General features: G+C 37.3%; 6 protein-coding genes across 7 annotated transcripts in view; 5 read left to right on the forward strand and 1 right to left on the reverse strand.

The window, feature by feature from the left end:
- Positions 1–3,764, reverse strand: part of LOC122350867 (breast cancer anti-estrogen resistance protein 3 homolog) — a 57,324-nt gene extending 53,560 nt beyond the window's left edge. The window contains 1 exon segment of the mRNA XM_043247630.1: positions 3,212–3,764. The gene's annotated coding sequence lies outside the window, so the exon portion shown is untranslated.
- LOC122350865 (collagen alpha-1(I) chain-like) overlaps positions 1–23,488 on the forward strand; it is a 513,797-nt gene that overhangs the window by 142,802 nt on the left and 347,507 nt on the right. The window lies entirely within an intron of this gene.
- Positions 7,138–10,114, forward strand: paox1 (polyamine oxidase (exo-N4-amino) 1). The gene is made up of 7 exons (XM_043247641.1): positions 7,138–7,288; positions 7,877–8,309; positions 8,389–8,633; positions 8,785–9,034; positions 9,242–9,354; positions 9,467–9,624; positions 9,819–10,114. The coding sequence occupies exons 1-7, from the start codon at positions 7,138–7,140 to the stop codon at positions 9,978–9,980; spliced, it is 1,512 nt and encodes a 503-aa protein (XP_043103576.1). The 3' UTR covers positions 9,981–10,114.
- On the forward strand, positions 10,488–11,657 carry mrpl55 (mitochondrial ribosomal protein L55). The gene is made up of 3 exons (XM_043247651.1): positions 10,488–10,669; positions 10,982–11,183; positions 11,397–11,657. Exons 1-3 carry the CDS (start codon positions 10,620–10,622, stop codon positions 11,544–11,546), a joined length of 402 nt encoding a protein of 133 aa, XP_043103586.1. The 5' UTR covers positions 10,488–10,619; the 3' UTR covers positions 11,547–11,657.
- On the forward strand, positions 12,005–18,247 carry slc5a9 (solute carrier family 5 member 9). 2 transcript variants are annotated; one of them, XM_043247632.1, is made up of 13 exons: positions 12,005–12,155; positions 12,259–12,330; positions 12,605–12,748; positions 12,840–13,004; positions 13,225–13,330; positions 13,672–13,752; positions 13,844–14,049; positions 14,235–14,370; positions 14,555–14,662; positions 15,821–15,971; positions 16,291–16,459; positions 16,573–16,788; positions 17,376–18,247. In XM_043247632.1, exons 1-13 carry the CDS (start codon positions 12,027–12,029, stop codon positions 17,709–17,711), a joined length of 2,019 nt encoding a protein of 672 aa, XP_043103567.1. In that variant the 5' UTR covers positions 12,005–12,026; the 3' UTR covers positions 17,712–18,247. The 2 variants fall into 2 exon arrangements, with proteins under 2 accessions (XP_043103567.1, XP_043103566.1); XM_043247631.1 differs by having other exon boundaries at positions 12,006–12,155; positions 12,605–12,709; positions 17,376–18,244.
- On the forward strand, positions 18,551–23,265 carry gclm (glutamate-cysteine ligase, modifier subunit). The gene is made up of 7 exons (XM_043247647.1): positions 18,551–18,776; positions 20,331–20,396; positions 20,950–21,031; positions 21,110–21,166; positions 21,676–21,878; positions 21,964–22,078; positions 22,190–23,265. The coding sequence occupies exons 1-7, from the start codon at positions 18,654–18,656 to the stop codon at positions 22,360–22,362; spliced, it is 819 nt and encodes a 272-aa protein (XP_043103582.1). The 5' UTR covers positions 18,551–18,653; the 3' UTR covers positions 22,363–23,265.

Consider the following 23,488-nt stretch of genomic DNA (forward strand, 5'->3'; position numbering starts at 1 on the left):
ACTCCACAGTAAATCTCATTTTATTGCTTGTCCCACACAAAACAACAATTTAGCTTTTGCCACCTTTTGATATTTCTCTAATGCGATGGCATTCATACATTTTTATCAGTGCATTTAAAAACACATAAATAATTACTGTTTTGTTTATACTACATGTAAATTATTTAATTTGTAACACTTTCCAAAATCTAAATCTTACCCTTGCAGTTGGTAGGCATGTGGAATGCCAGCGAATCTCAAAGAAAAGAGCTAAGAAGGGCTGTATATAAAGTTAATTGAGCTATTTTTAACATATAACTGATTATGAATGTCATTCCATTACGAGATGAGAGAATGTGATTGGATGTCTGCATTGGACTGTCAGATTTCAAGATAAGTGAGGAGAGTGAACCCAGATTCAATTACATCATTGTTCTGAGTTAAGCATTCCAGAATGACACGTGGGAGATCTTGCAAGTCAGGGGCACATGCAGCACTGATTTATGATGATGTTGCATACACATGTGTGTGTGTGTGTGTGGTGGCCAGCAGTATTGAGATACATATGAGTTACATATGACTTGAATATGCGGTGGGTGTACAGTATATTTCAGTATATTACAGTACAGTATATACAGTATGAATGTGCATATGTGAGATGATATATATATATATGCTGTGTCAGATCTAGACTAAAATGAAACTGCAGTTATTTTGGGAATGTGCTGCCAGATTTTTACAGTAAAACAACCAAGCATAGCTGACCTAAAAATGATTTGTGCGTGAAGCTCATTGACCAAGAAACTCTTGCTGGTTAAGCTAAAGCCTGATGGGGCTTTCAGCATCCCATGCTGGAATCCGTCATCCAAAACACTACACGTGCTGGTCTTTTCCACAGGGTTGAGATATGCTAAGACACTTCAGCAATCAGTCAAGATAGTGTGGACATTTTGTCAGTTCACGTGAAGTTGTGTGAGCAAATTTTGTACAAAATGGTTCTGTCCTGGTAGTCCTCTCTATCTCTTGTTAATGTCAGTTGGGAGTTGTAGAGGAGGCAGGCACCACTTTCTCCCCATCCACCCCTTCTAATCTCTGCTTTTACCATGAGGCAAACAACTCACCTAAAATACATCTAAAGCATTCCAATGCAATAAAAATCTTTTAAACATCAGGCTGTCATGATCAAATTATGCTTGCTCTTAAATTACTGCAGGATGAACCACAGGGTTTAAGATACATAAACAGTATGCTAATTAAATATTGTGTCAGTATGTTATGATAGCAACTATTCCAATATTTCCAATGTATCCATGAAAAGTCTCTTATCTCTTCTTAGTTTTCATGATCTACTGATTCTTCCCCTTAGTTTTTTCCAATATGTTCTGTTTCAAAGTTCTGCCATTGGGAGGAGGATGGTCTACTCTGATTCACAGCATACCGGTCGTGCCTGAAGTCCTGAGCTCACGCCACAGTTAGGCTAATAACATTCCCTGGAAATGCTTGACTCGTCCTTGCAGACAATCTGCCAGATACTTTTGCCATAACAGCTGTTTGGGATACAGTAAACAGTGACTAGAAGCCTATTTCTTCAAGGTGTTGTGAGAAATTTTGTTTACAGCAGTCTATAAGTGTAAGGCTTTCTTTGATTTAAATATGAAACATTGTGGTATAGTTAAACTATCCTTAATATAACTCTATTCAGCTTTATAAAAATGTAAAATGGGAAGTTTCTGTGCACACCACTTTTCTGTGAGTTCATTTAAAATACTTGTTTGTGTAGATTTATGTGTATTTATTATATATTGCAGAGGTTAGAAACAAGAGTGTAACTTGAGAAATGCATACAAGGTCAGAGGTCAAGTGGAACAATCTAACACCAGAGTTCATTCAGAGTTCTGTCTCCTCAAACAGGCTTTCTGAGGACAGTTGTGGGAAACTCATAAAAACACAAACACGTTGTGCCCGCAGATCATTAAAACCACTGTGATATTGATTTGTTTTCTTCAAAGTTAAACAGCACAGAGCCATCAATATCTTAAATTTAATTTAAAGCATGAAAAATGCATAAGAAGTCTAGTCATTGTGCTTCATTGTGTTTTAATCTTTTAATGTATTTTAATACTCTATCCATCAACCCTTTTAATTAAATATTATAAAGCTAGTTATTTATTGCGCTCTTTAATGTAGTTTAGCATGGAGAGAGCACACAGAGCATAAGTAAAAAGTAAAATTATTTTCTTTGGACATACGCAAACAATCTATTTAGCTGCACCCACCTGGCTGCCCTGTGGTCAAGATTTCAGCATCCCGCAAGCCACTGCATGTTTAGAGCAAGCATGCTGGGTTCTAGCCTCTTTTAAAGCATGGAAAACACCGTTGCTAGACTGTCTGCAAAAACTAAGATGCCAGATGCACTGCATGCCTTCAATGGCGTTTATCAGGATGTGAGCAACCACATAAGAAAGCTCTCAGCATGCCACAGTAGTGTGTGGTGGGGTTGAGAGTTGAACAATATAAGGGTTCTTAACTCTTTCTCTCTCTGTCCTACACTTATTTCTAAAGAAAGAGTTATACTGAAGCAAAACAACTCGGGACAACTTAGGTTCCAAAAGTGTTACACATATTTTAATTTCTTTAATGGAAGTTTGTTGAAGCAATGTGCCATAAATGCACTTTAGGTTAAATGTTAAAACTTTGAAAAAGCGCGAGCACTGATCCAACAAACTTTTAAGAGCATCTGTTAATTGACAGAAGAACCTTGAGGATGGATGATTTGTTTTCGAAGCACGTCCTAACTAAACCCATGAGGCATTTAGTGTAAAGGGAAGCAAAGTTGGAAGTGTTTTTACCCCAAGAACCCTGTGGTATCAATTCAGCACCGGTGTTAGGTTATTATTTACTTGAAACTATTCCAATAGTTGCAGCTTTATTAATAGACTATTTATGACTAGTCATTGCATACTTGTTTAAATGTATGATAGTGACTAACAGTGGTAACTAACGGATAACTATGTCACTAATAGAAAAAGATTAATTAACATAAAATATATTTCAATAGATAACAGATGAAAGAAATATTAATATTCATATATAATATTTTTATATTTTTTTTAGAATGACTTTACAAATTGTTATAGCCTACACATTAAATCTTTCAGTCATGTTTAAATTACTTTAAGCAGTAAAAAAAAAAAAATCAGCCAAGCAGGGAATATTTAAATTCAAAACTCACCTTGAAGGTCGCGCGAGCGTTTTTACTTCAGTAAGTTAAGCGATGTTCTTTAGCCCAAATGAACCAACTCCCCCCCAGAGAGCAGACGCTCAGGAGTCAAACACTCGTTCTGCACGAACTGTCCCTGCTGTTACCGCGTTTCCCTCTGAAGAAAGCTGAATGATGCTGACTGGCGACTGGTGACAAATCCCGCAAGGATGCGATTACTGCGCGCCTGAACGCGCTTTCGCTGGAATGCTCGGCGGGATGCTGCGTCGACAGATCTGCGCTCCACGCGCGCCGCGTCATGTTGTTGAGAATGATTTTCTTCGGTCGTTCTAGCCCCAAACAGTTCCCTCGTTTGAATTCTCTGATAGATTACGTAACTTAAACTTATAAATAAAGATGACACATTCTGTAAACAAGTAGAGAGGCTGAGACGTTCACAGACAAGTCGCAGCACAGGTATGATAGCTGACTTTTAAAATGTGTGCCAGCGTGAGCGCGCGAATTCCTCAGGAGGGCAAAAAAACCGCGTGCGTAAAGCAGTATAGAAACAAACGCAAACTTATTATTTTCTCCCATGACCAAACCTGGTTTAACGCGTTCAGTTGTGAAGTTGGGGCAGCTTGTATCTATTAAAACAGTTTTAAATGGCAGATGTTGGCGTAGTAGACAAACATAGTTAAATTGTCCTGAAATATGTGAAGAAAAAAACTCATAACTTATGATAAGCTTAAGGACCAGCAGCACTTAAAATATTAAACTGCTGTTTGGCTGTCTGCCAACAATGAATATTGTTCTGCAGAAGACGTGACCTTAGGCTGTCATTCCTCCTCCTGTATAATAAAGCTCCTTGCCAGAATTATCTGATTCGCAGAGATACATTAATATTTATAGTCACAGCTGAAGTTTTGGACTGGTGACTTTATTGAAGTCTTTTTGAAGATGATTAGTAATGCTTTACAGTTGCATGTATGAGATGAAGGCTAATAGTAGACTATATGAGACGATGTAGATATAGATAAAGATGATCCTGCAATCTGCTTATTATATTCTAGAGACTGTGGTGGCTGGAATGTATAATATAAGCCATTTTGTTTACCATTCTGTTAATAAAATATGGTTAAACGGGTTATTTAATGCAGTGCTTTGATTTGATGCTGAGAAGAGTTTCTAAAAAACAATTATGGGATGAGTTCCTCTGTTGTCAGTCATGGCCTTCCCCTGTGTGAGAAGATGAGAGCTTTTGGCGTCTCACATTTCCTTTTGATTCCCCTGCCCTTGTAGACAGGAGCACTGAGGCATAATGATTACACGAGTGAACATAATCATGCCTTTCTCTCAACCATGCTGTCATTAGTCTTATAAATACAGCCATGGCAGCTTGGTGATTCTGAGACAAGCGGATGACATGACCGGCAAACCCATCTCTTGTATTAGAAGGCAGAGCGGGCACGACAGGGGAACCCATTGCCCATTGTGCCAGGAGAAACTGATGGAGAGCTCACCAGCAGGCACACAATGAGCTCTGTGATGCGAAAAACAAGCGTAGTATTGTTTGGGCTACTTTTTGCTGCGTACTGTGCTGGGAGAAAGTTGCACCCACACAGAGCTCTGGAGCTTCTGTCATCTTTGGTCCATACCACCAACTTAAAGGCCAACTCATCCGTTTGTGCAAGCAAAAATTATCACTGCATATGAGAAGGGAATTTGTTTTATTACATAATTCATAGCCAACATTTAAGCATTTAGGCTACAGGTTTATTTGTTACACTCCGCTAATAAAATTATTGTCTGTGAAAATAGAGATGGTGCTATATAAAAAAAAAGCTGAAAAATATAAGCTGCAACAGTATTCAGACATTTATGGACACTTAAGACACATAAAAAGTGAGATTTTCATTGCATTATATTAAAAATAAATGGCATCTCTGAATAAAGTGTAATGCACATATTCAGAAATAAATTCTGTTATTTTAACCATAATCATAATCGGAAAATTTGGCAAATTAAAAATGTGTCAATATATGTATTATGTTTTAGATTTTGAAACCTAATGAACCTTTTTTTAAACATTTTGTGAAATGATTATTGAATTTCTTTAAAATGCCACTTTTTTCATTTGCTGACGTGGTTAATGCAAAGATATTTTAATATATTGTATAATATATTTAAAATATATTTATATTTGGAGAAAAAAAAAAAAAAAAAATATATATATATATATATATATATATATATATATATATACACACACACACACACACACACACACACACACACACACAAACAGACAGAGTATCTTGGTCACCGTTGCCCCTGGACTCACCTGCCCTGACAAGTTACTTCACAAAAAAGTGAAAAAAGGCACTATGAGAAAAATACTAATACTTTCTCAAACCAAACATTCTCCAAATCCCACAATATATAGAAATACGGGCATGTTACTGTTACCAAAACACTCACATTCACATGACCAATGACAGATTTATGATCATTTCTTACAGATAAAACCAGTTTGTGTGTTGTGTGTGTAAAGCATGAAAAGTATCTTTTCAGGGGCACATTTCTGTCACAATGATAAACAGCTATCAAAACTGTCCGTACATGCAGTCACTGGCTGTCCAAACAAAGATAAACAATGAGAATGATGTCACTCCCTGTGAGTGCAGCAGAAGATGCCTGTAGTTTGTTGGTGTAGTCTTTTCACTGCGATCTGTGTAAAGGCCACCGATTTCACCCCTCACCTGCTTCCCACTGGATCAGATCTGTTTGACCCTGCTGTGAGACAAAGCACAGATTATTGAAAACTAAGCCTGAGTACAATGACGCCAAAAGATGATAAATTACACCAATGATGAATTAATGTCACAATAAGGTCATTGATTCATCCGGGTCTGCCTGAACAAAAGGTCTGCTCGAATTGTGACAGAAGTGAATGGCTTGGTTCTCCGGTGGCCAGACTCTGGGTGTTGGAAAGTGTCAGCTTCGCAAAGCAGCTGAAACGGCAGATAAATGATTATAGATGATACTGATTAAAAGTGAGTGTTTCAGTCGGCTTGTTATAATTTTGCGTTGAGCGATTCTGCGCTGCATTGCATCTGTTTTGTTGAACAGAGAAAGCCTGAGGGCAAGACATTTTGTCAAAGGAAAGGAAGTGCACCTGTTCTTGTTCTAAGAAAATATTCTTGGCTCATATTGGTGGGATGCTATTATTTTGCTTTAGGTCATGATGTTTACCATAACTAGTACAAAAGTGTGTAAAGCCAACATGTTAATATAACACTACATATTACATGCTTTTCCTTTTACATACAATTTTCCAGACTTTTTTGTCTAAAGTGCACATAAGGAAAACTCTTTTCCTGGAGTAATCTGTTGATCCGTGTCTTACTCAAATGTACAACGTAACACCCTGCATATCAGCTGTTTTTAACAAGTTGTTTTTCACTATTCCACAAAAAAAACTAAAGTTTGCTACAGACTTTCCATTAAGACCCAAAACCTGTGGAAAAAGAGCATCCGATGACCCCTTAAATTCAAATGCAGTCCATAACCCAATTGTGCGCAACTAGACTTGATTTCCTAGTATTTTCTGCCCCCTAATGGACAAATATGCCTACAACAAGCTGAGAAACAGAAAAAAACCCCAACGTTTCTTCCAGTTTGGGCACATCGCCACTTCTGGATCAACAGTTACAGCTGTGAAGCAGGAAGTAGAACTAAGCGATACAACTGCTAGTGGATGGTCAGGATTTAGTAGGTAAGTAGGTAAAGACTTTTACTTATTTAAAAAAAATAGGCTAAAAACTAACCAGAGCAATAAAAGTGTTTCTGCGATGAAATGTCAGGAACTGTAGCCTACTGGAAGATGCCAGTGTAATGCATTTCGTTTTTACCAGTGAAGCTGCTGTTACCGCAATCGCGTTTTGAATCGTACGGACATGGCAGCCAGGGATCCGCGCGTCTTGGTGGTTGGTGCTGGAGTGGCAGGACTCGCCGCCGCCAACAAACTCAGAGAATATGGGTTTAATGACGTCACGGTGTTGGAAGCGTCCGATAAGATCGGAGGAAGAGTAGCTACTGCAGCTCTAGGTGAGCAGCCTGCATTATACCTCAGATAGCTTAAAATCTATTAGAGTCAAAGTGTTCAGCATTAAAGGTTATTCATTAATACAATAACAATAATTATATAAATCACTAAGTTTTAGTTAATTTGAAGCATTACTATACTTTCAAAAGATTTGTTAATTTTGCTTATTCATATTTGTTATGCATAGTAATGTTTATTATGTCTTTATTATTTTGCAAGCTAATGAATGTATGATCGTATTCTGGAGGAAACTGTTTCAGGAAGCTGAAATCTGCGAACCCATGACTTAGTTTCGCTTCCATTAAATACTACCTTTTTTTTTCCTTTGCTGTCAACAGATTGTATCTAATGATTTGAAATTTGGTTTATGAAAGGACAAATGAACTGACTTTTTATGCCATTCTTAGTGGGGGCACGTTTATTTAGTTGAAAAGCACCAATAAAATATCAATATAGTGCAATATAGGCACATTCTGAAACTTTTTCCTCACAAACCCTGTTTAATTTCTGATCTGTAATGCAGATCTGTAATTCTGTATTCATACTCAACAATATTAACATGTCACTGTCTTTCTCTTTTTATGTCAAAGGTAATGTATGTGTCGATCTTGGAGCACAGTACATCCATGGGACGTCAGAGAAAAACCCAGTCTACTGTCTGCTAAAAAAGACCGGCCTTCTAAACCAGGTCCCTGAGATGGGTGAAGAAGCATTTTACAGTAACAAGGGACACAAGGTAGATGCAGACTTTGCGAGGCGTGCATATGAAGCTGGAGAGGGCCTCATTCGATACCGTGGCTTCAACACGGGGAAGAGTTTGGGTGAACACTATGCTGAAAAAACCCAGGGTGTGATCGACCATTTGCAAGACAATGACAATCAGATGAAAACGACAATGCAGAATATTTTGGCTTTGGTCGGAAAAGACATGCTGATTGACACTGGAGCTTCAGACCTCCACAGGATCTCTCTTGACTCCTGGCAGTATTATATCGACATGGGTGACAGTCTCAATGTTGCAGGGTATGATGATCTACATTCATTTGCAGTTATTGCTCATTGAATGATTCGTTTAGCGTTTAATGTTGTGCATGTATGTCAGTTTAATGTTTCAGCTTGTGGATATGCTGATGGAGGACTTCCCTAAGGATCGTTTGGTCCTAAAAAGAGAAGTTAATAAAATCAAATGGGACGGATCCTTTTCTGTTGCCTCTGCTCATAATGAACCTCTCCCTGCTCACACTGAATCTGCTTCTCAAGAAAAGGCCCGCCGGTACCCAGTTTGCATTGTCTGTGAGAATGGAGAAGAGATTCTAGCTGATCACGTAATTGTGACCATTTCATTAGGTATGTGTTATAAGGACTATGTTAAAAAGGATAATAAGAAATAAGTATCATGAGGATGATGCTGCCTGAAGTGAGCACATTTATATATGTAAGAGATACATGTTGTAATTGCAAATCGAAAGCTCTCTGTATGTGTGTGTATGTTTTCAAGGGTGTCTAAAAGCACAGTCATCCAGCCTATTCATCCCCAGCCTCCCAGCCGAGAAAATCGAGGTCATCGATAAACTGTGCTTTGGCAATATTGCCAAGATTTTTCTGGAGTACGAAGAGGCATTCTGGGAAAATGATGTTGGCTCGATTAGCCTTGTTTATGAGGATGACACACCTTCCTCAGTATCCACCAAAAAGGTGCAGTGGCTCAAGAACGTGCAGTCCTTTTCTGTCATGAGACCCAAAGAAAGGTAAATGTAGTATCAAATGACAGTGAAATATTCAGTAATTCTAAATATATATTTTACATTTGCATGTATAGATGCTGTATGAGAAATCTGGATATATACAATTACTCTTAAACACTGCTGGCTATAATTCTTAGTAAAATGCAGGAAAATAAGCCACAATCAGGGCTTCAAAGATTCAAAATAGCAATATTATTCTCTCTTTTCTAGATTTGGTAACATCTTAATTGGTTGGTGTCCAGGAGACATAGCAGATTTGGTTGAAACCATGACAGACGATGAGCTCTCCATTGCAATCACTGATCATCTCAAAATGTTCTTTGGTAAAAAAAATGTTTATATCTTTTATAGTGAGATGTGTCAGTTGCAAGATTTTAAGGTTTTTAAAAGTAAAAAATGTATTGGTGAAACGTGTCATGTATTTTTACTACCAAGGACATTCAAACATTCCTCAGCCAAAATCCATACTCTGCACTAAGTGGCGCAACAACAAGTTCATAAAAGGAAGCTATGTTTTTCTCCCTGTTGGTGTTGATGGCCAAGTTATGGACACATTGGCCCAGCCGTTAGTGGGCAGCCAGCATCCTGACCAAGTATGTGTTTTTTTTTTCCTTTTTGAATTTAATAATAATGGAACGTTCTTTTTATTTAAACTTGTTTGATGTATGGACTATATCAAGCAGACGGTTTTGAAGTACGTTTAAAAGACGTCTTAGGGTTGAACCCTCAGTTCATTTGCTTTTCTCAGTCATATAAGTAATAACGTGATTATACACATATATTTCAGGATCTTCAGGTCCTGTTTGCAGGTGAGGCAACAATGAAGACTCTTTATGGCACAGTGCATGGAGCTCTACTCTCAGGACACAGGGAGGCAGACAGACTGGCAGCGCATTATAAGAAGACAGCGGCTCCCGTTTCCACTACCTCATTAGACAAACAAGTTTAGAGAGTTAAAATCTGTCCATAACCTAAAATGTGGCTGATGGTGTCCAAAAGCAGAGCGGAGAATAAACAGCTTTCGGGAGGATGTGATCTAAACAAGCCTGCCCCCATGAGGCTGCTCTATGTTATAATACACACACACACACACACACACACACACACACACACACACACACACACACACACACACATATATATATATATATATATATATATATATATATATATATATATATATATATATATATATATGGGCAGCAAAACTTTTAATTTAGAACCTTTTTATATCGTATACTATGTATTTTGTATATTTCTATTACAAGCTGGATATATGATCATAATTTGATTTCACCTTGTATTTTTAAATAAAATGTTGCATGTTAAACTGTGGCTTGATTATTTACGTATTTAAGTTTATTTTATTTAGAGATAAAAAAACAGCTGTTTTTTATTCGTGGACAAAGAGTACAGACAGCGGAACTATTGGAAGCTGCAGCAAAAATTTCCAGGGGGAGCATTTTATACTGATACACATCCATGCCGTTTGTTGATGTGACCTTCTCCATTCTGAAGTGTATTGCTACTGTCTTGTTATGCTTATGAATATATTTACTACGTAGCCGTTTCCAGTGTTGCAAATTGTATGGCCATGGCTTTAAACATGCTTGGCCAGCCTTGCAAAAGTATATTTAGGTAAGTAGCGAAGCGATAACACATTGAGTTCTCTCATCTCTGATATAACGTGGAAGTAAATATATTTTCGTTTTTAAAGTTGTGTATTAGTTGTGAGTCATTTAACCCTTTATTACTAATATTTTTGTGTCCCATTCAAAATGTATGGAAGGGTTTTGGTTTATTATTTCTTTCCTTAATGACAAATTATTTAAGTTTGCACTAAATGATTGAGATGCTGAAACTACAGCGATTGCGTTATTCTTTTTAGCTTAAACACCACGATGCTCAGAAATGTTTACATTTTTAATGACCTTTTTGTTTTTTGCACAGGTGTCTTCAGACCGTTTTCACTCACAGGTGCTTGCAAGCCACATCCTCATTTCACACCACAGTCTTTCAGTCAGACTCCAACAGAACCTGTGTGGTCCGCTTTGGGAGGCAGAAGTATGAGAGGATGTATCCTATTCTGTTGGTGAGACCTGATGGATCCACCATCAACATCAGATACAAAGAGCCCAGAAGAATAATGAAGGTTAGTGGCTTATATTCCAAGCTTTTTGTTAAGGAAACACACTTCACCCAAAAAGGATAATTCAGACATTATTTACTCAATATCAGGTTTGTGGTCTTTTATTTGGCACACAAAAGGAGATTTTTTTTGAAGAACAGTCAAACAATGGCAGTTCAAAATATCACAGTTAAAAGTGTTATCAATAGTTTTTGCTGTTTTTTATTGTCCTTCCAGATGCCTGTGGACATCACCACCATGTCTGAGGAGGAGAGGAAAATCAGGATGCGGAAAAAGCTACCGAAGAGGGCAGCGAAACAGAAAATGGATGATTTTGAGGATGATTTCAAAGTTGATGATTACAGCAAATTCTGGGAAAAAAAATAAATGGACTGATGCACTTAAATGCTTAATTGAGAGTATTTATGTTGTCTCACATGTAAAATATTGTGATTTTGTTTTATATGTTACCCAGCAATTAAAAAGCCTTGAAATGTTTGTAGCTGTTTTCTGACTTTTTATTTAGGGCTAATTTGCATAATCAATTTTTAGGTTCATATTAGTACATTCTGTTCAAACATGAAATTAAGATAATTATATATATATATATATATATATATATATATATATATATATATATATATATATATATATAAGATAAAGACATGTAATTGTTTTTCTAGAATGTAGACCATTAACTTTAATGTACATTAGCTTTCCGCTTCCTCACATGATGACGTGCAGCTGTCATGTAATGTGTAACTCTCAGCATTGCATTCTCAGCATTCTCTGGAACGGGATGATTAATTATTAATTAAGTTAGCACCTGCTTCAAAGTTCACACTTTTGCCTCAGGCACTGTGCAAAATGCCAGCTTCACCTGAACTTGTGACGGCCACCCCAGAGCCTGAGGGGCCCAGGACGTTTACTTTGGAGGCTGCTGATATTGCTGTGGTTGTGATCTACTTTGTGTTTGTGTTGGCAGTTGGAATATGGGTGAGTGAAAGTTTGCAGCCTGACAATATTTTCATTGATGTAGAGAATTATGTATGCCTAATTCTTAATGCAGAGATGGAACTGCTGTGCTTTTGATTTGTAGTCTTCAGTCAGAGCCAACCGGGGAACAGTGGGTGGATACTTCTTGGCTGGAAGATCCATGACATGGTGGCCAGTGAGTTTTTGTGTGTTTGTTGATAATAATGAAGCTGGAATTTTGTGGATGTCTACAAGGAAGCGTCTTGTTTTTTTCCAGGGAAGCGGAAATGTTAAGTCAATAAATCAATAAGAGCATTACATGAAATTAAATTATATACAACAGTTAAAAACAAATCATATTTACAGAAGATTTGTGTTTAATGTGAAGACGTCTCTTTCATCTTGATTTAGTGGAGCTTAGTTTTTAGAGTATTTTCTCAGTATGTCTCTTTTGTGTTGTGTTTCAACAGATTGGAGCCTCTTTGATGTCGAGTAACGTAGGCAGCGGACTGTTCATTGGATTAGCAGGAACAGGAGCTGCGGGGGGACTCGCGGTCGGGGGATTTGAGTGGAATGTACGGCAGACAAATCAGTCCTCATCCTACAAGCTTTCAGTGTTGTTTCAGTAATTACTGATTTCACTTTTGAGATTGTAGTTGTCTGAATCTAATTAAATGTTTGCAAAACAAGTATGATGCTCTTTAGGCAGCATGGGTCCTCATTGCCTTGGGCTGGATCTTTGTGCCCGTGTATATTTCTGCTGGAGTAGTTACAATGCCAGAGTATCTGAGGAAGAGGTTCGGGGGTCAGCGAATCCGCATCTACATGAGTGTGCTGTCTCTCATTCTCTACATTTTCACCAAGATATCAGTAAGACTTGTGTAATCTACTTGTGATATTGCTATATATGTATATATATATATATATATATATATATATATATATATATATATAGTATATGTATTACACATGCTATGAAGTGTGCTATAACAATAAACAACAAATAACAATATAACAATAGTTGTGTAATATGTAAAATGTGTCATGTATGTGTAATAAAGTTAATCATAATTGTAACTGTTCTGTTCAGACAGACATTTTTTCAGGCGCTTTATTCATCCAGGTGTCTCTGGGATGGGACCTGTATGTCTCCACCGTTGTGCTCCTAGTTGTTACTGCACTCTATACAATAGCTGGTAATAGAACAACAGATCAACACATAAATGTGACCCTGGACCACAAAATCAGTCATAGGTAGCACAGATATATTTGTTGCAATAGTCAACAATAAATTGTGTGGGTCAAAATAATCGATTTTTCAAGCCAAAAATCATTACAATATTACGTAAATATCATGTTCCAATAAGATATTTTGTATATTTCTGACTGTGAACATATTAATATTTAATTTGTAAAATTGCTAAGAATTTATTTTGGGCAAATTGCTCTTCTGTATGATGGTCCAGGGTCCCAAATGACTTGTGCCTAAATGTGATTGTAGTTAAAGTACTGTAATTGATGGCTTGTTTTAACGCAGGTGGGCTGACAGCGGTAATCTACACCGATGCCTTACAGACTGTCATCATGGTAATAGGAGCATTTGTCCTCATGTTTATAGGTATAGCTATGTTGTTGATGAAATGTTATACTTACATTAATTATTCCAGGGTAAGTACAGTGATTCATTTCAATCGAATTTCCCCTGTCAGCATTCGACAAAATTGGCTGGTATGAAGGTTTGCTGGTTCAGTACGAGAGAGCTGTACCTGCTATCACAGTTCCCAACACCACTTGTCATCTTCCTCGGTCTGACGCCTTTCATATCTTCAGAGATCCAGTGACAGGAGACATTCCTTGGCCAGGCCTGATTTTTGGACTCACTGTTCTGGCTACATGGGTGTGGTGCACAGACCAGGTGAATTTTAAATTACTGTAGATTTTGTCATAATATTCAGCAAAAGATTTCAGAAATGTATCTTTTTAAAGATATATATATATATATATATATATATATATATATATATATATATATATATATATATATATATATATATATAAATAGTTTTACAACAAGAAATTGCATTTATTTTATGTCTGAAGGTGATAGTGCAAAGGTCTCTCTCTGCCAAAAACCTGTCTCATGCCAAAGGTGGTTCGGTACTCGGTGGCTACCTCAAGGTCTTCCCTATGTTCTTTATCGTTATGCCAGGAATGATCAGCAGAGCTCTCTACCCAAGTACTACTCAGTCATTATTTTCATTTTCCTCAAGCTATGGTCTGCGTTTAAGAAAGACTGTTACCTTAGCATTTATTAAACCCATGAAAAGGGGTTTAATGGACTATCCACACCGTTAATATGCACAAACGTAAAATCTCTCGTTTTATGGTAAATAGCGTGATGATGTTTGTGCATTTTCTAGATGAAGTGGGATGTGTGGATCCTGAGGAGTGTATGAAGATCTGTGGGGCGAGTGTGGGTTGCTCTAACATCGCCTACCCAAAGTTAGTTGTGGAGCTCATGCCAGTGGGTATGAAAACCTTATCATATGTGTGATTTTTTCAATTAATTAAAATTTTCTGTCCACTAGGATGATTGTATTTTTTTTAAAATCGCATTAATAGTGTAATAAAATATATTATAATAAAATATTTAAATGATGGATATTTTATAAATGTGTTTTGGATAAGAGAGGTATCCAAAATACATCAGCTGGTCACTGGAGTACCTCAGGGATTGGTTCTTGGACCCCTCCTCTTCTCCACATCACTGGATCCTATCATACAGGCACAAGGCTTCTCCTACCACTGCTACGCTGATGACACACAACTCTACCTCTCTTCTCAACCACATGATCCAACGATAGTTGCACAGATTTCAGGCTGCATGGCGGACATCTCAGCATGGATGACAAATCATAACCTGCAGCTTAATCTTGCCAAAACTGAGCTTCTTGCTTTCCTGGCCTCTACAGCACGACTTTGTCATCCAGCTAGATTTGTCTAAAATGACCCAATCAACTTCTTGGTGAAATCTTTGACAACCAGCTTACATACAATTACTACCAGACTGTTACGCCTCTCTTTATGTCCTTGCGCTGGCTCCCGGTTGCAGCTCACATCACATTCAAGACACTGATGTTTACTTGTAGAACAACCATGGTCTCTGCACCTATTTCCATTTACTATTACGAATCTACATATCCTCCAGAAACCTGAGATCTGTGAATGATTGACGCCTTGTGGTACCATCACAGAGAGTCTCAAATCACTATCCAGAACAATCTTGTTCACTGTTCCTGGCTGGTGGAATGATCTTCCCATCCCTATCTGGAATGCTGGATGTCAATCTTCAAACAACAGCTGAAACTACTCTTTCCACACTACCTGACCTCATCCTAAATTATTTAAAAAAACAAACAAAAAACAAACAGTTTCTTTACTTATTCCTTCCCTTTCCAGCTTGTACTTATTTGAACAATGCCAGAGGCTGGTATTACAAGCACTTCATCTATCTGTTCGCCTCTTGAAGATTAATCGTTTTATATATTCTCCAAAAATAAGTCGCTTTGAATAAAAGCATCTCCTAAATGTAAATATGTTCACTGTAAGAACAAAGATTACAGAGCAACAATGATATTCCTCTTGTTCCTGTTATGCTAATGCATTTTTTTTCAATTGTGTTGTAGGTTTGAGGGGTCTGATGATCGCTGTAATGATGGCAGCACTCATGTCCTCTTTGACCTCCATATTCAACAGTAGCAGCACTCTGTTCACCATGGACATATGGAAACGGATTCGACCACGGGCCTCTGAGATAGAGCTCATGGTAGTGGGCAGGTATGCTGTTAAACGCTTTGCGGAACGCTTTCTTTTTTCATTCTTTTTTTTTTTCTTCTTTGGAAAATATACAGAAGTGCGTAAAAGAAGTGAATGCTCTCTTTTTATAAGCATACGAAAGTGGAAACAGTCCACCACCAAGTGGTTTTACCACACCAGAGTGGTTTTGTTGACCTGTTAGGACCTGTTATAAAAGATACTTGATATGCAGACTTGTAAAATTACAATTAAAAACGGCTTTTCCAGAATATACACTTTTAGTTCACTAAATATGCAGAGTCTCCTGGCTCTTAATCGCTTCTTTTATTTACCTCCACAGGTTGTTCATTTTATTGCTAGTGGCCCTGAGCATTGTGTGGATTCCAGTCATCCAATCAGCCAATAGTGGACAGCTGTTTGACTACATTCAGGCTATTACTAGCTACCTTGCACCTCCTATCACCACAGTGTTCATTATGGCCATCTTCTGGGGGAGAATAAATGAACAGGTGAATTAATTAACCTTTACTTGTGCCTGTACAATAAAGTACAATTTAAATGGCCTGTAACACTTGATGCAGTTTGTAAAGCATCTATGTTGCTTTCTTTTTATCTTGCACAGGGTGCTTTTTGGGGTCTGGTGGTGGGACTGGTGGTGGGCACTGTGAGGATGATAATGGAATTTGTTTACGGCACTCCATCATGTGGAAAAGAAGACCTGCGTCCTGCCCTGCTGAAAGATGTGCACTACCTGTATTTTGCTCTCATCCTGCTTGCACTGACAGCTCTGATCATCACAGCTGTCAGCCTCTGTACTGCCCCTATCCCAGAGAAACATGTAATTATGAACCGCAAGAATTTTTGATGTCCATTTTTATACAAAAATTACAAAAAGAGATAAATGCTGCCCACACTCTCAGAAATAATGGTACAAAAGCTGTTGCTGGGGCAGTATCTTTACAAAAGATACATGTTTGTACCTAAAGGGTACGTTTTGGTACTTTTAAGGAACATATTAATACTTAATGTGTACATATTTTAACCTAATAGGTACAAAAGTGTACCTTTAGAAAAGGTACCGCCTAAGTGACCGCTTTTGTACCTTTATTTCTGAGAGTGCAATTACCTGGGGACTTTCCATGCACTATAATTTTTTTTACATATAAATCACATATTACATAGTATACTAATCACATTGTTTTTAGTTTAATTTGATTTTATTTAAATTATTAACCATTTCCACTTCATTTTCACAAAAAGAAGCTTAGCTCCCAAGGAAAATAGTTAGTTGAAGGTCTAAAACAGACTGGCAAAATAAAGTGTTACCTATATATTTATATGCACAAAACAATATTTACAATGATACTGTAGGATAAGCACACTGAATATGAGCTGCTAATTTAATGAGCTTCTATTTCATTTTAGCTTGTCCGTTTGACCTGGTGGACTAGACACAGTAAGGAGGAGCGTGTAGAGTTCGAAGACCCTTGGGCCAGAGGATCCAAACCAGCAGGCTCAGATCCCAGCACTGCAGAGTCAGAGGGGTCAGATGAGGATACGCCTGCATGGTGGAAGCGTGCTGGAATGTGCCTGTGTTGTCTCTCCCGTGTGGCTAAACAAGAGATGAGTGAGGAGGAACAGCAGGCTCTGGAAAGGAAACTGACCAGTATTGAAGAACACCACACCTGGAAGACTGTCTGCAATGTTAATGCCCTCATTTTACTCACTGTCAACGTCTTTCTCTGGGGGTACTTTGCATGAATGTACTGTAACCTTCTGAATGGCGCTGTTTTGGTAAGAACCTCACTGGTACTGATGAAAAACACATCTGGTTGTCTGCAGCTACATACTCTCATTTTATTTACTGTTTTATACTCATTTTATTTCTCTCGATAAAGAAAAATAAAAGTTGTGAATGGTACGTTTTGGCTGATATGTTGATGAATTGATTTGTATTCGAAAGACTCAAGTATTGAATTAAACTTAATTTTAAAAGTTTATTATAAGTAGTTCGCTGTCACAGTGATAATAACTAATAATGCATGCTGTGTCATAATGACAAAGCATAACTGGTAAGATGCCTGTAATCGTTCCCACCCATGGGTAGGGCTTCACCAGGCTGCAAGATAACTCTATAATTCTATAATTATTAATTATTCTAAGTTATTTTACGAGTATACAACTTACCAAAATGCTAAAAAAAAACAAAAAAACAACTGTCATTTCTTTTTTTAGTTTGTGCCTTCAATTATTGTTTCACTGTTAAACGTTAAGTGTAGAAGTGAACAAATACGGTATTATTTGGGATTCTTTTGATTCTATAAATAAAAACGCTTGAAAGTCAGCAGCTTTGTTATTATTATTTGAAGACGAGGCAGGGGAAATTTCTCTGTCAACATGGGGTCCTTTGGATATTGTGTCGGGCAATAGGGGGCCTCAGAAAAGCCGACCGTTGCTTTGAACCACTCATCCGATCCACTTCGGGCTGATCCTCGCCAGGTTTTCCACCTCAAGTCACCCATATTCTTATTGTGGGCGTGAAACTCTCTGCTCTAACCTCCTCTCTACTTGAATGAACTACAAGTGCAAAGTCATACTACACTGTTTAGTGTACTCGAGAGAGAGGGAAACATTGTACCCGAGGGCATTCTACTGTTAATACTTACATAGCACTTGTTTCCAGTCACCGGTTTTTACGGAGCAATGGAGCCTCATGTAAACGCGAAGCGGCTTTTTAATCACGCGACAACCCTGAAGCTTCACACGGGGAATTTAGTGAACCGCAGTCGACTTAAGAAGAAATGTCCGTCTTCACCTAGTGAGGAGGTAAGTGACGTGAGCTCGCAGCGCTAATGATACACCTTGGTCCGTCTGGGCAGCACAGGTCCATTTCTTATAGTGTGATATTGCTGGGTGAACGAGCTCAGCCGCGGACTCCCCATTATTTATGTTTATAAGGTCGTCCTTGCGTTTGTGAAGTCCGATTCCTTTTTTTAATCATCGACTCCTTCGGGCGGTTCATTAACCAAGTCGGTTCACAGAATCGCTCGAGTGTTCCTATACGTCCTTGCAGATCATCGTTAACGAACGCTTACAAAAAATTAAATAAGTATGTTATGAAATATGATTGTTTTAGTTATATACACTGGATTTTGTGTATATTTGGATTCCGTTCTGATTAGCCTAAGTGTACCTACTTTTTTTTATCGTTATTCCTATGCGAAAAAAGGTTAAACGTTGTAAGTTTCTTTTGTTTATGTTCCAGCGTGACGTCCGCCTCACAACCGAAAGCTTTGCGAATCGGTTCAGTCGAATCATTAAGATCGAGTCGTCTCACGTAATGATTCCGGGGATAAAAGATACGATCCGTCTGCTTCCATTAATGACGTCAATGGCCAACTTGCCTCGTGCTGCTCATGACATGCCACTGTATGCAAAATGTGGTATGAGAAATTACAATGCATCGTACTGTTGTTGCATTTAGTTCAAACGAGCAGAGTTTTGTTTTACCAGTTGTGCCAGACCTGTCACAGAAGATGCACATAATTAAACGTGACCTGACCTGAAGTGCTGGAATGAATGATGATGCAATGTCACACTGTTGTTTTATAATCTCAACAGATGATTGACAAATGACCTTTCTCTATAGCTACTGGATAAAACTGTCATCCCATCAAAAAAAACTAAGCTTGTTGTTCAAGCCTATACAAGTTTATTAGGAATGTTTAAACATGTACTTGTAAATTGCATTGCAAGATTGTAACTAAAAGGTTAATGATGTCTTAACGTCTTAAATCGTTTTTGCTCAACAATCAGTGTATAACAGGGTGTTTTTATTCTATATAAAATGTTTAATCAGTAAGACTTGAAAAGAAGTCTATAATGCTCACCAAAGTTACATTTATTTGATCATAAATACTGGAAAATAATGTTACAATTTATAATACCTTTTTCACATTTTAATAAAATAATAATTTCCTTATTACTCCACTTAATCGTTTATTTTTTACTTTGATGATTAAATATTTTAAAAGAACAAATATAAATCTTTTCGAGCAATATAAGTGCTTATTATCACTTTTTATTAACTTAAAACCATACATATAATTTAAAAAAAAATTGAACTGTAGTGTATATTGTTACAAAAGATTTCTATTTTGAAATGCTGTTATTTCATTATAAAGTCTACACATAAAATATTATTTTAGATAACCTTAGAACATGTGTAAGAAAAATACGAAATTAAATCAGACTTTTCTAAAAGCCTACAGGGCCAAAAGCCAAACGTGTCTATGACTATAAATATTGAGAAATGTTTTCTGCCAAGATGTGTTTACGTTTCATAATTTGAATGTTTTTCAATGTTTTCTGAATCCACAGCTTCAAGACTGCATCCAAGGCACACTGAGCGAGTGGTTTGCCGCAATGCCGTCATCTCTTGACTCTGTAAGACCTTGCAAGACCGTTATTACGAAAGTGAAACAGGAAACCTTGAGAACTTATAAACGAGCAGCTTTAAGCTAAACAAAATGTCATCTTTGACAAGTTAAAGATCTCAGTTGCATGAAGTAATCAGACACACTGAACATAAACAGTTGAGCACTCTGGATTGTGGGAAAGCAAACCATCTGCTCCACCATTAAAGCATATATAGGCACTGGGCAGTGGGATGAAAAGACAGTTGTTATGGTGATTGTTCATGGCATGGGGCCGCTGTGCCTCTGCTCTGGCTCTTTCTGCCATTGTCAGCGAATCTGCCTGAGAGCTCAGCGAGTACAGAGTAAAGGTCTTAGCACACAAAAGCTGAGGCTTATTGATGCATTCCTTTCATGCAGTGCATTAACAAGGTGTCTAATGTTTTCACATGCAAAGGAAAGTGAGTTCCATAGACACAGGGTAGCCAGAAATGATGCAAAAATAACGCGTATTCCAGTAAGTGACTGGATACTTTCCATGATAGCATGGTTTTTCAATTACTTTTTATTTTTCTTCTCTCGAGCTTCCCAGCATTCTGGACTGTGCTATTCCAGAAAACACAGAGGCCATCACCCCAGAGGAGAGAGAGGAGCTGAAAGTGTCTGGTGAGGATTACTGATGCATTAAAGAATACAGCTGCAGTGCATGTGAATGTTATTAAATATGTTTAAATGTCTTTGCAGTCAAGCTTTTTCTCACTGAGTCAGACACTTCATCCATCAGAAGTGCAGTGGACATGGGTAAGTTCTGTTTAACGTAATGCTGTATATATGAATATTTTTATGTTTAATTAGCTAACTAATTATGTGCAAGTTTGTTACCTTAATCTAACATAATTGAGCATACGAAGAGTGTATTTGAGATATATATATATATATATATATATATATATATATATATATATATATATATATATATATATATATATATATATATATACACCCATAATATACAATAATATACATTTCTTTCTAAATAATATTTTTTCACCTAATAAATGGCATTGGTTAATATTTTTGTGGAAAATTGTAAATTATTTCAAGATTATTTAAAAGAAAGTTAAAAAAAAAATTAAATATATAGATATTTTGTAACAATGTGAAAGCCTTTCTAACTTTTTAGCAATTTAATACATTCTTGCTGAATAAAATGATTATTTCTTTACCATTTTTTGCCCATATGGTAGAGGGTAGAGTATGTGAATATTTGAGTTGATTGACAGTAATCTCTTCTTCTCTTTGTTGTTCAGCTTGTCTTTCGTTAGGAGTATCTCAGTTGGACTCTGTGATCATTGCTCCACCTCCTCTCCCCGAGGGTGAGGCACAGACACTGACCCACCTGCAGCCGCTGTGGGAGGAGTTGGAAAGTCTTGTGCGAAGCCAGAAGATCGCTGCCATCGGCACGTCTGACTTGGACAAAACTCTTCTAGAGCAGCTGTATAACTGGGCTCAGGTCTGCTGTGTGTCTGCTGTCTTTTGCACATAACAGAATAATTCATCATTTACAATTTATTTCTGTGCTCTTTCATCCTGTGCAGATAAAGCCAAGTAGTAATCAGGTGAATCTGGCCTCGTGCTGTGTGATGCCTCCAGACCTCACTGCATTTGCTAAAGAGTTCGACATACAACTGCTTACGCACAATGACCCCAAAGGTGTGTAATTTCTGCTGAGTCATTGAGCTGAATGACTGCGTGCATGAACTGGTTTTGCGATTTAATTATGAAACTGCATGTAATGATGCCAGTCTTTCTTCTTGGGTCTAGAGCTAATCAGTGCAGCGGGCTTCCAGGAAGCAGTGCAGGGAAGCAGTAAGGACCTGCAGGTGGTTGATTGGAGGCTGGAGTGGGTCTTACGGTACTCCATCATCGTCAAGAGCAGAGGCATCATAAAAGCAAAAGGATATATTGTTCATGCTAAAAAGGGCAACACCCTTTAACATGTCTAGATTGAATAGGGTTTCTTGAAATCTTGGGAGCAACTACGTCATTGGATGCATATTTTACAGTTTTTGTCAACACACTAAACTGGATGTGATTTTTCAAAAGAACAAAAATTCACTCGACCCACTTGACTCATTTTTCTTTATGATTTAGAATATTTAGACAGCAATCTGTTCTTGTAGATAAATTCAAAGTGCCTCTTTTTTTCCAACCTGGCCTGATTTAATTCTCTTTATTATTCAAAATGGTAAAAATTAAACATAATACAATGGTTGATAGGACAACAGATTAAGATGCTTCGAATATCACAATATTATTTTGTTAATCATTGCACCCTTTTTTTCTGGTTTATTTAAAAATGTTAACCGCTTTTTTAAAGAGGGCCACATAGTTGTATTTTTACTTTAAATTTTAATGTCAAATTTTAAGTCCTGCTGGCATTTTACGTTTGTATAATTTATTTTAATTGATGCTTTGCTTGGAATGTTCAGTAAATGTTTTCTTACATGTTGTCGACAGATGATTCTATGTTTTGCATCCCTTTGTAAACAAAATGCCTTGCCTATCTGATAAAAAGAAATATTCAAATATCTAACTGTTTGGGAGGCTGTTAACATGCATGGCATGAACAGCATTAACCCGTTGTATATAAGAACACTGGAAAATTCCACACTTGAAGGAAAATAATGATTATAGTTCCAGTATCCATCAAATAGTCAGAATATATATTTTTACCTGTGTTATTTATTCATTGCAATGACGATTCCTGTTGGAGCCAATCTTATAATACAGTTCTTGTTTCATGTACTGTACTGTACTGTACTGTAATTACTATTTTCCCATATTGTGTTAAACATTTCTAATGCGGTTTATAAACTTAGGAATTGAAAACAAAACAAGTACCGGCTTTGAGTTTTTTTTTTCCATTTCATTGTTTATTATATGAATACTGATTTCCGGTATGCTGTATCCTCCAGAGACGTAACGCAAACTATTTTTTTTTAAAATATTGAATTAATTGTAATAGTGTCTCAAGACAGAAATCCATATCATTATTTCTAACTCACCCAACGCTCGAATCTGTTTTCCTGCATCGATTAAACATGCCTGCACATCCTGTGT

Source organism: Puntigrus tetrazona, chromosome 8, assembly GCF_018831695.1.
Source record: "Puntigrus tetrazona isolate hp1 chromosome 8, ASM1883169v1, whole genome shotgun sequence".
Classification (NCBI taxonomy): Eukaryota; Metazoa; Chordata; class Actinopteri; order Cypriniformes; family Cyprinidae; genus Puntigrus; species Puntigrus tetrazona.

Bases quoted from the DNA above. Each gene is read 5' to 3' on its own strand.
- paox1 (XM_043247641.1), top strand. From the start codon at position 7,138: ATGGCAGCCAGGGATCCGCGCGTCTTGGTGGTTGGTGCTGGAGTGGCA. The intron at 7,289-7,876 runs GTGAGCAGCCTG...TTTATGTCAAAG, and splicing joins AGTAGCTACTGCAGCTCTAG to GTAATGTATGTGTCGATCTT. The intron at 8,310-8,388 runs GTATGATGATCT...CATGTATGTCAG, and splicing joins GACAGTCTCAATGTTGCAGG to TTTAATGTTTCAGCTTGTGG.
- gclm (XM_043247647.1), top strand. From the start codon at position 18,654: ATGGAGCCTCATGTAAACGCGAAGCGGCTTTTTAATCACGCGACAACC. The intron at 21,167-21,675 runs GTAAGTTCTGTT...TTTGTTGTTCAG, and splicing joins CAGAAGTGCAGTGGACATGG to CTTGTCTTTCGTTAGGAGTA. The intron at 21,879-21,963 runs GTCTGCTGTGTG...CATCCTGTGCAG, and splicing joins AGCTGTATAACTGGGCTCAG to ATAAAGCCAAGTAGTAATCA.
- mrpl55 (XM_043247651.1), top strand. From the start codon at position 10,620: ATGGCCATGGCTTTAAACATGCTTGGCCAGCCTTGCAAAAGTATATTT. The intron at 10,670-10,981 runs GTAAGTAGCGAA...TTTTTTGCACAG, and splicing joins CCTTGCAAAAGTATATTTAG to GTGTCTTCAGACCGTTTTCA. The intron at 11,184-11,396 runs GTTAGTGGCTTA...TTGTCCTTCCAG, and splicing joins AGCCCAGAAGAATAATGAAG to ATGCCTGTGGACATCACCAC.
- slc5a9 (XM_043247632.1), top strand. From the start codon at position 12,027: ATGCCAGCTTCACCTGAACTTGTGACGGCCACCCCAGAGCCTGAGGGG. The intron at 14,371-14,554 runs GTACTACTCAGT...TGCATTTTCTAG, and splicing joins CAGCAGAGCTCTCTACCCAA to ATGAAGTGGGATGTGTGGAT. The intron at 15,972-16,290 runs GTATGCTGTTAA...TTACCTCCACAG, and splicing joins GAGCTCATGGTAGTGGGCAG to GTTGTTCATTTTATTGCTAG.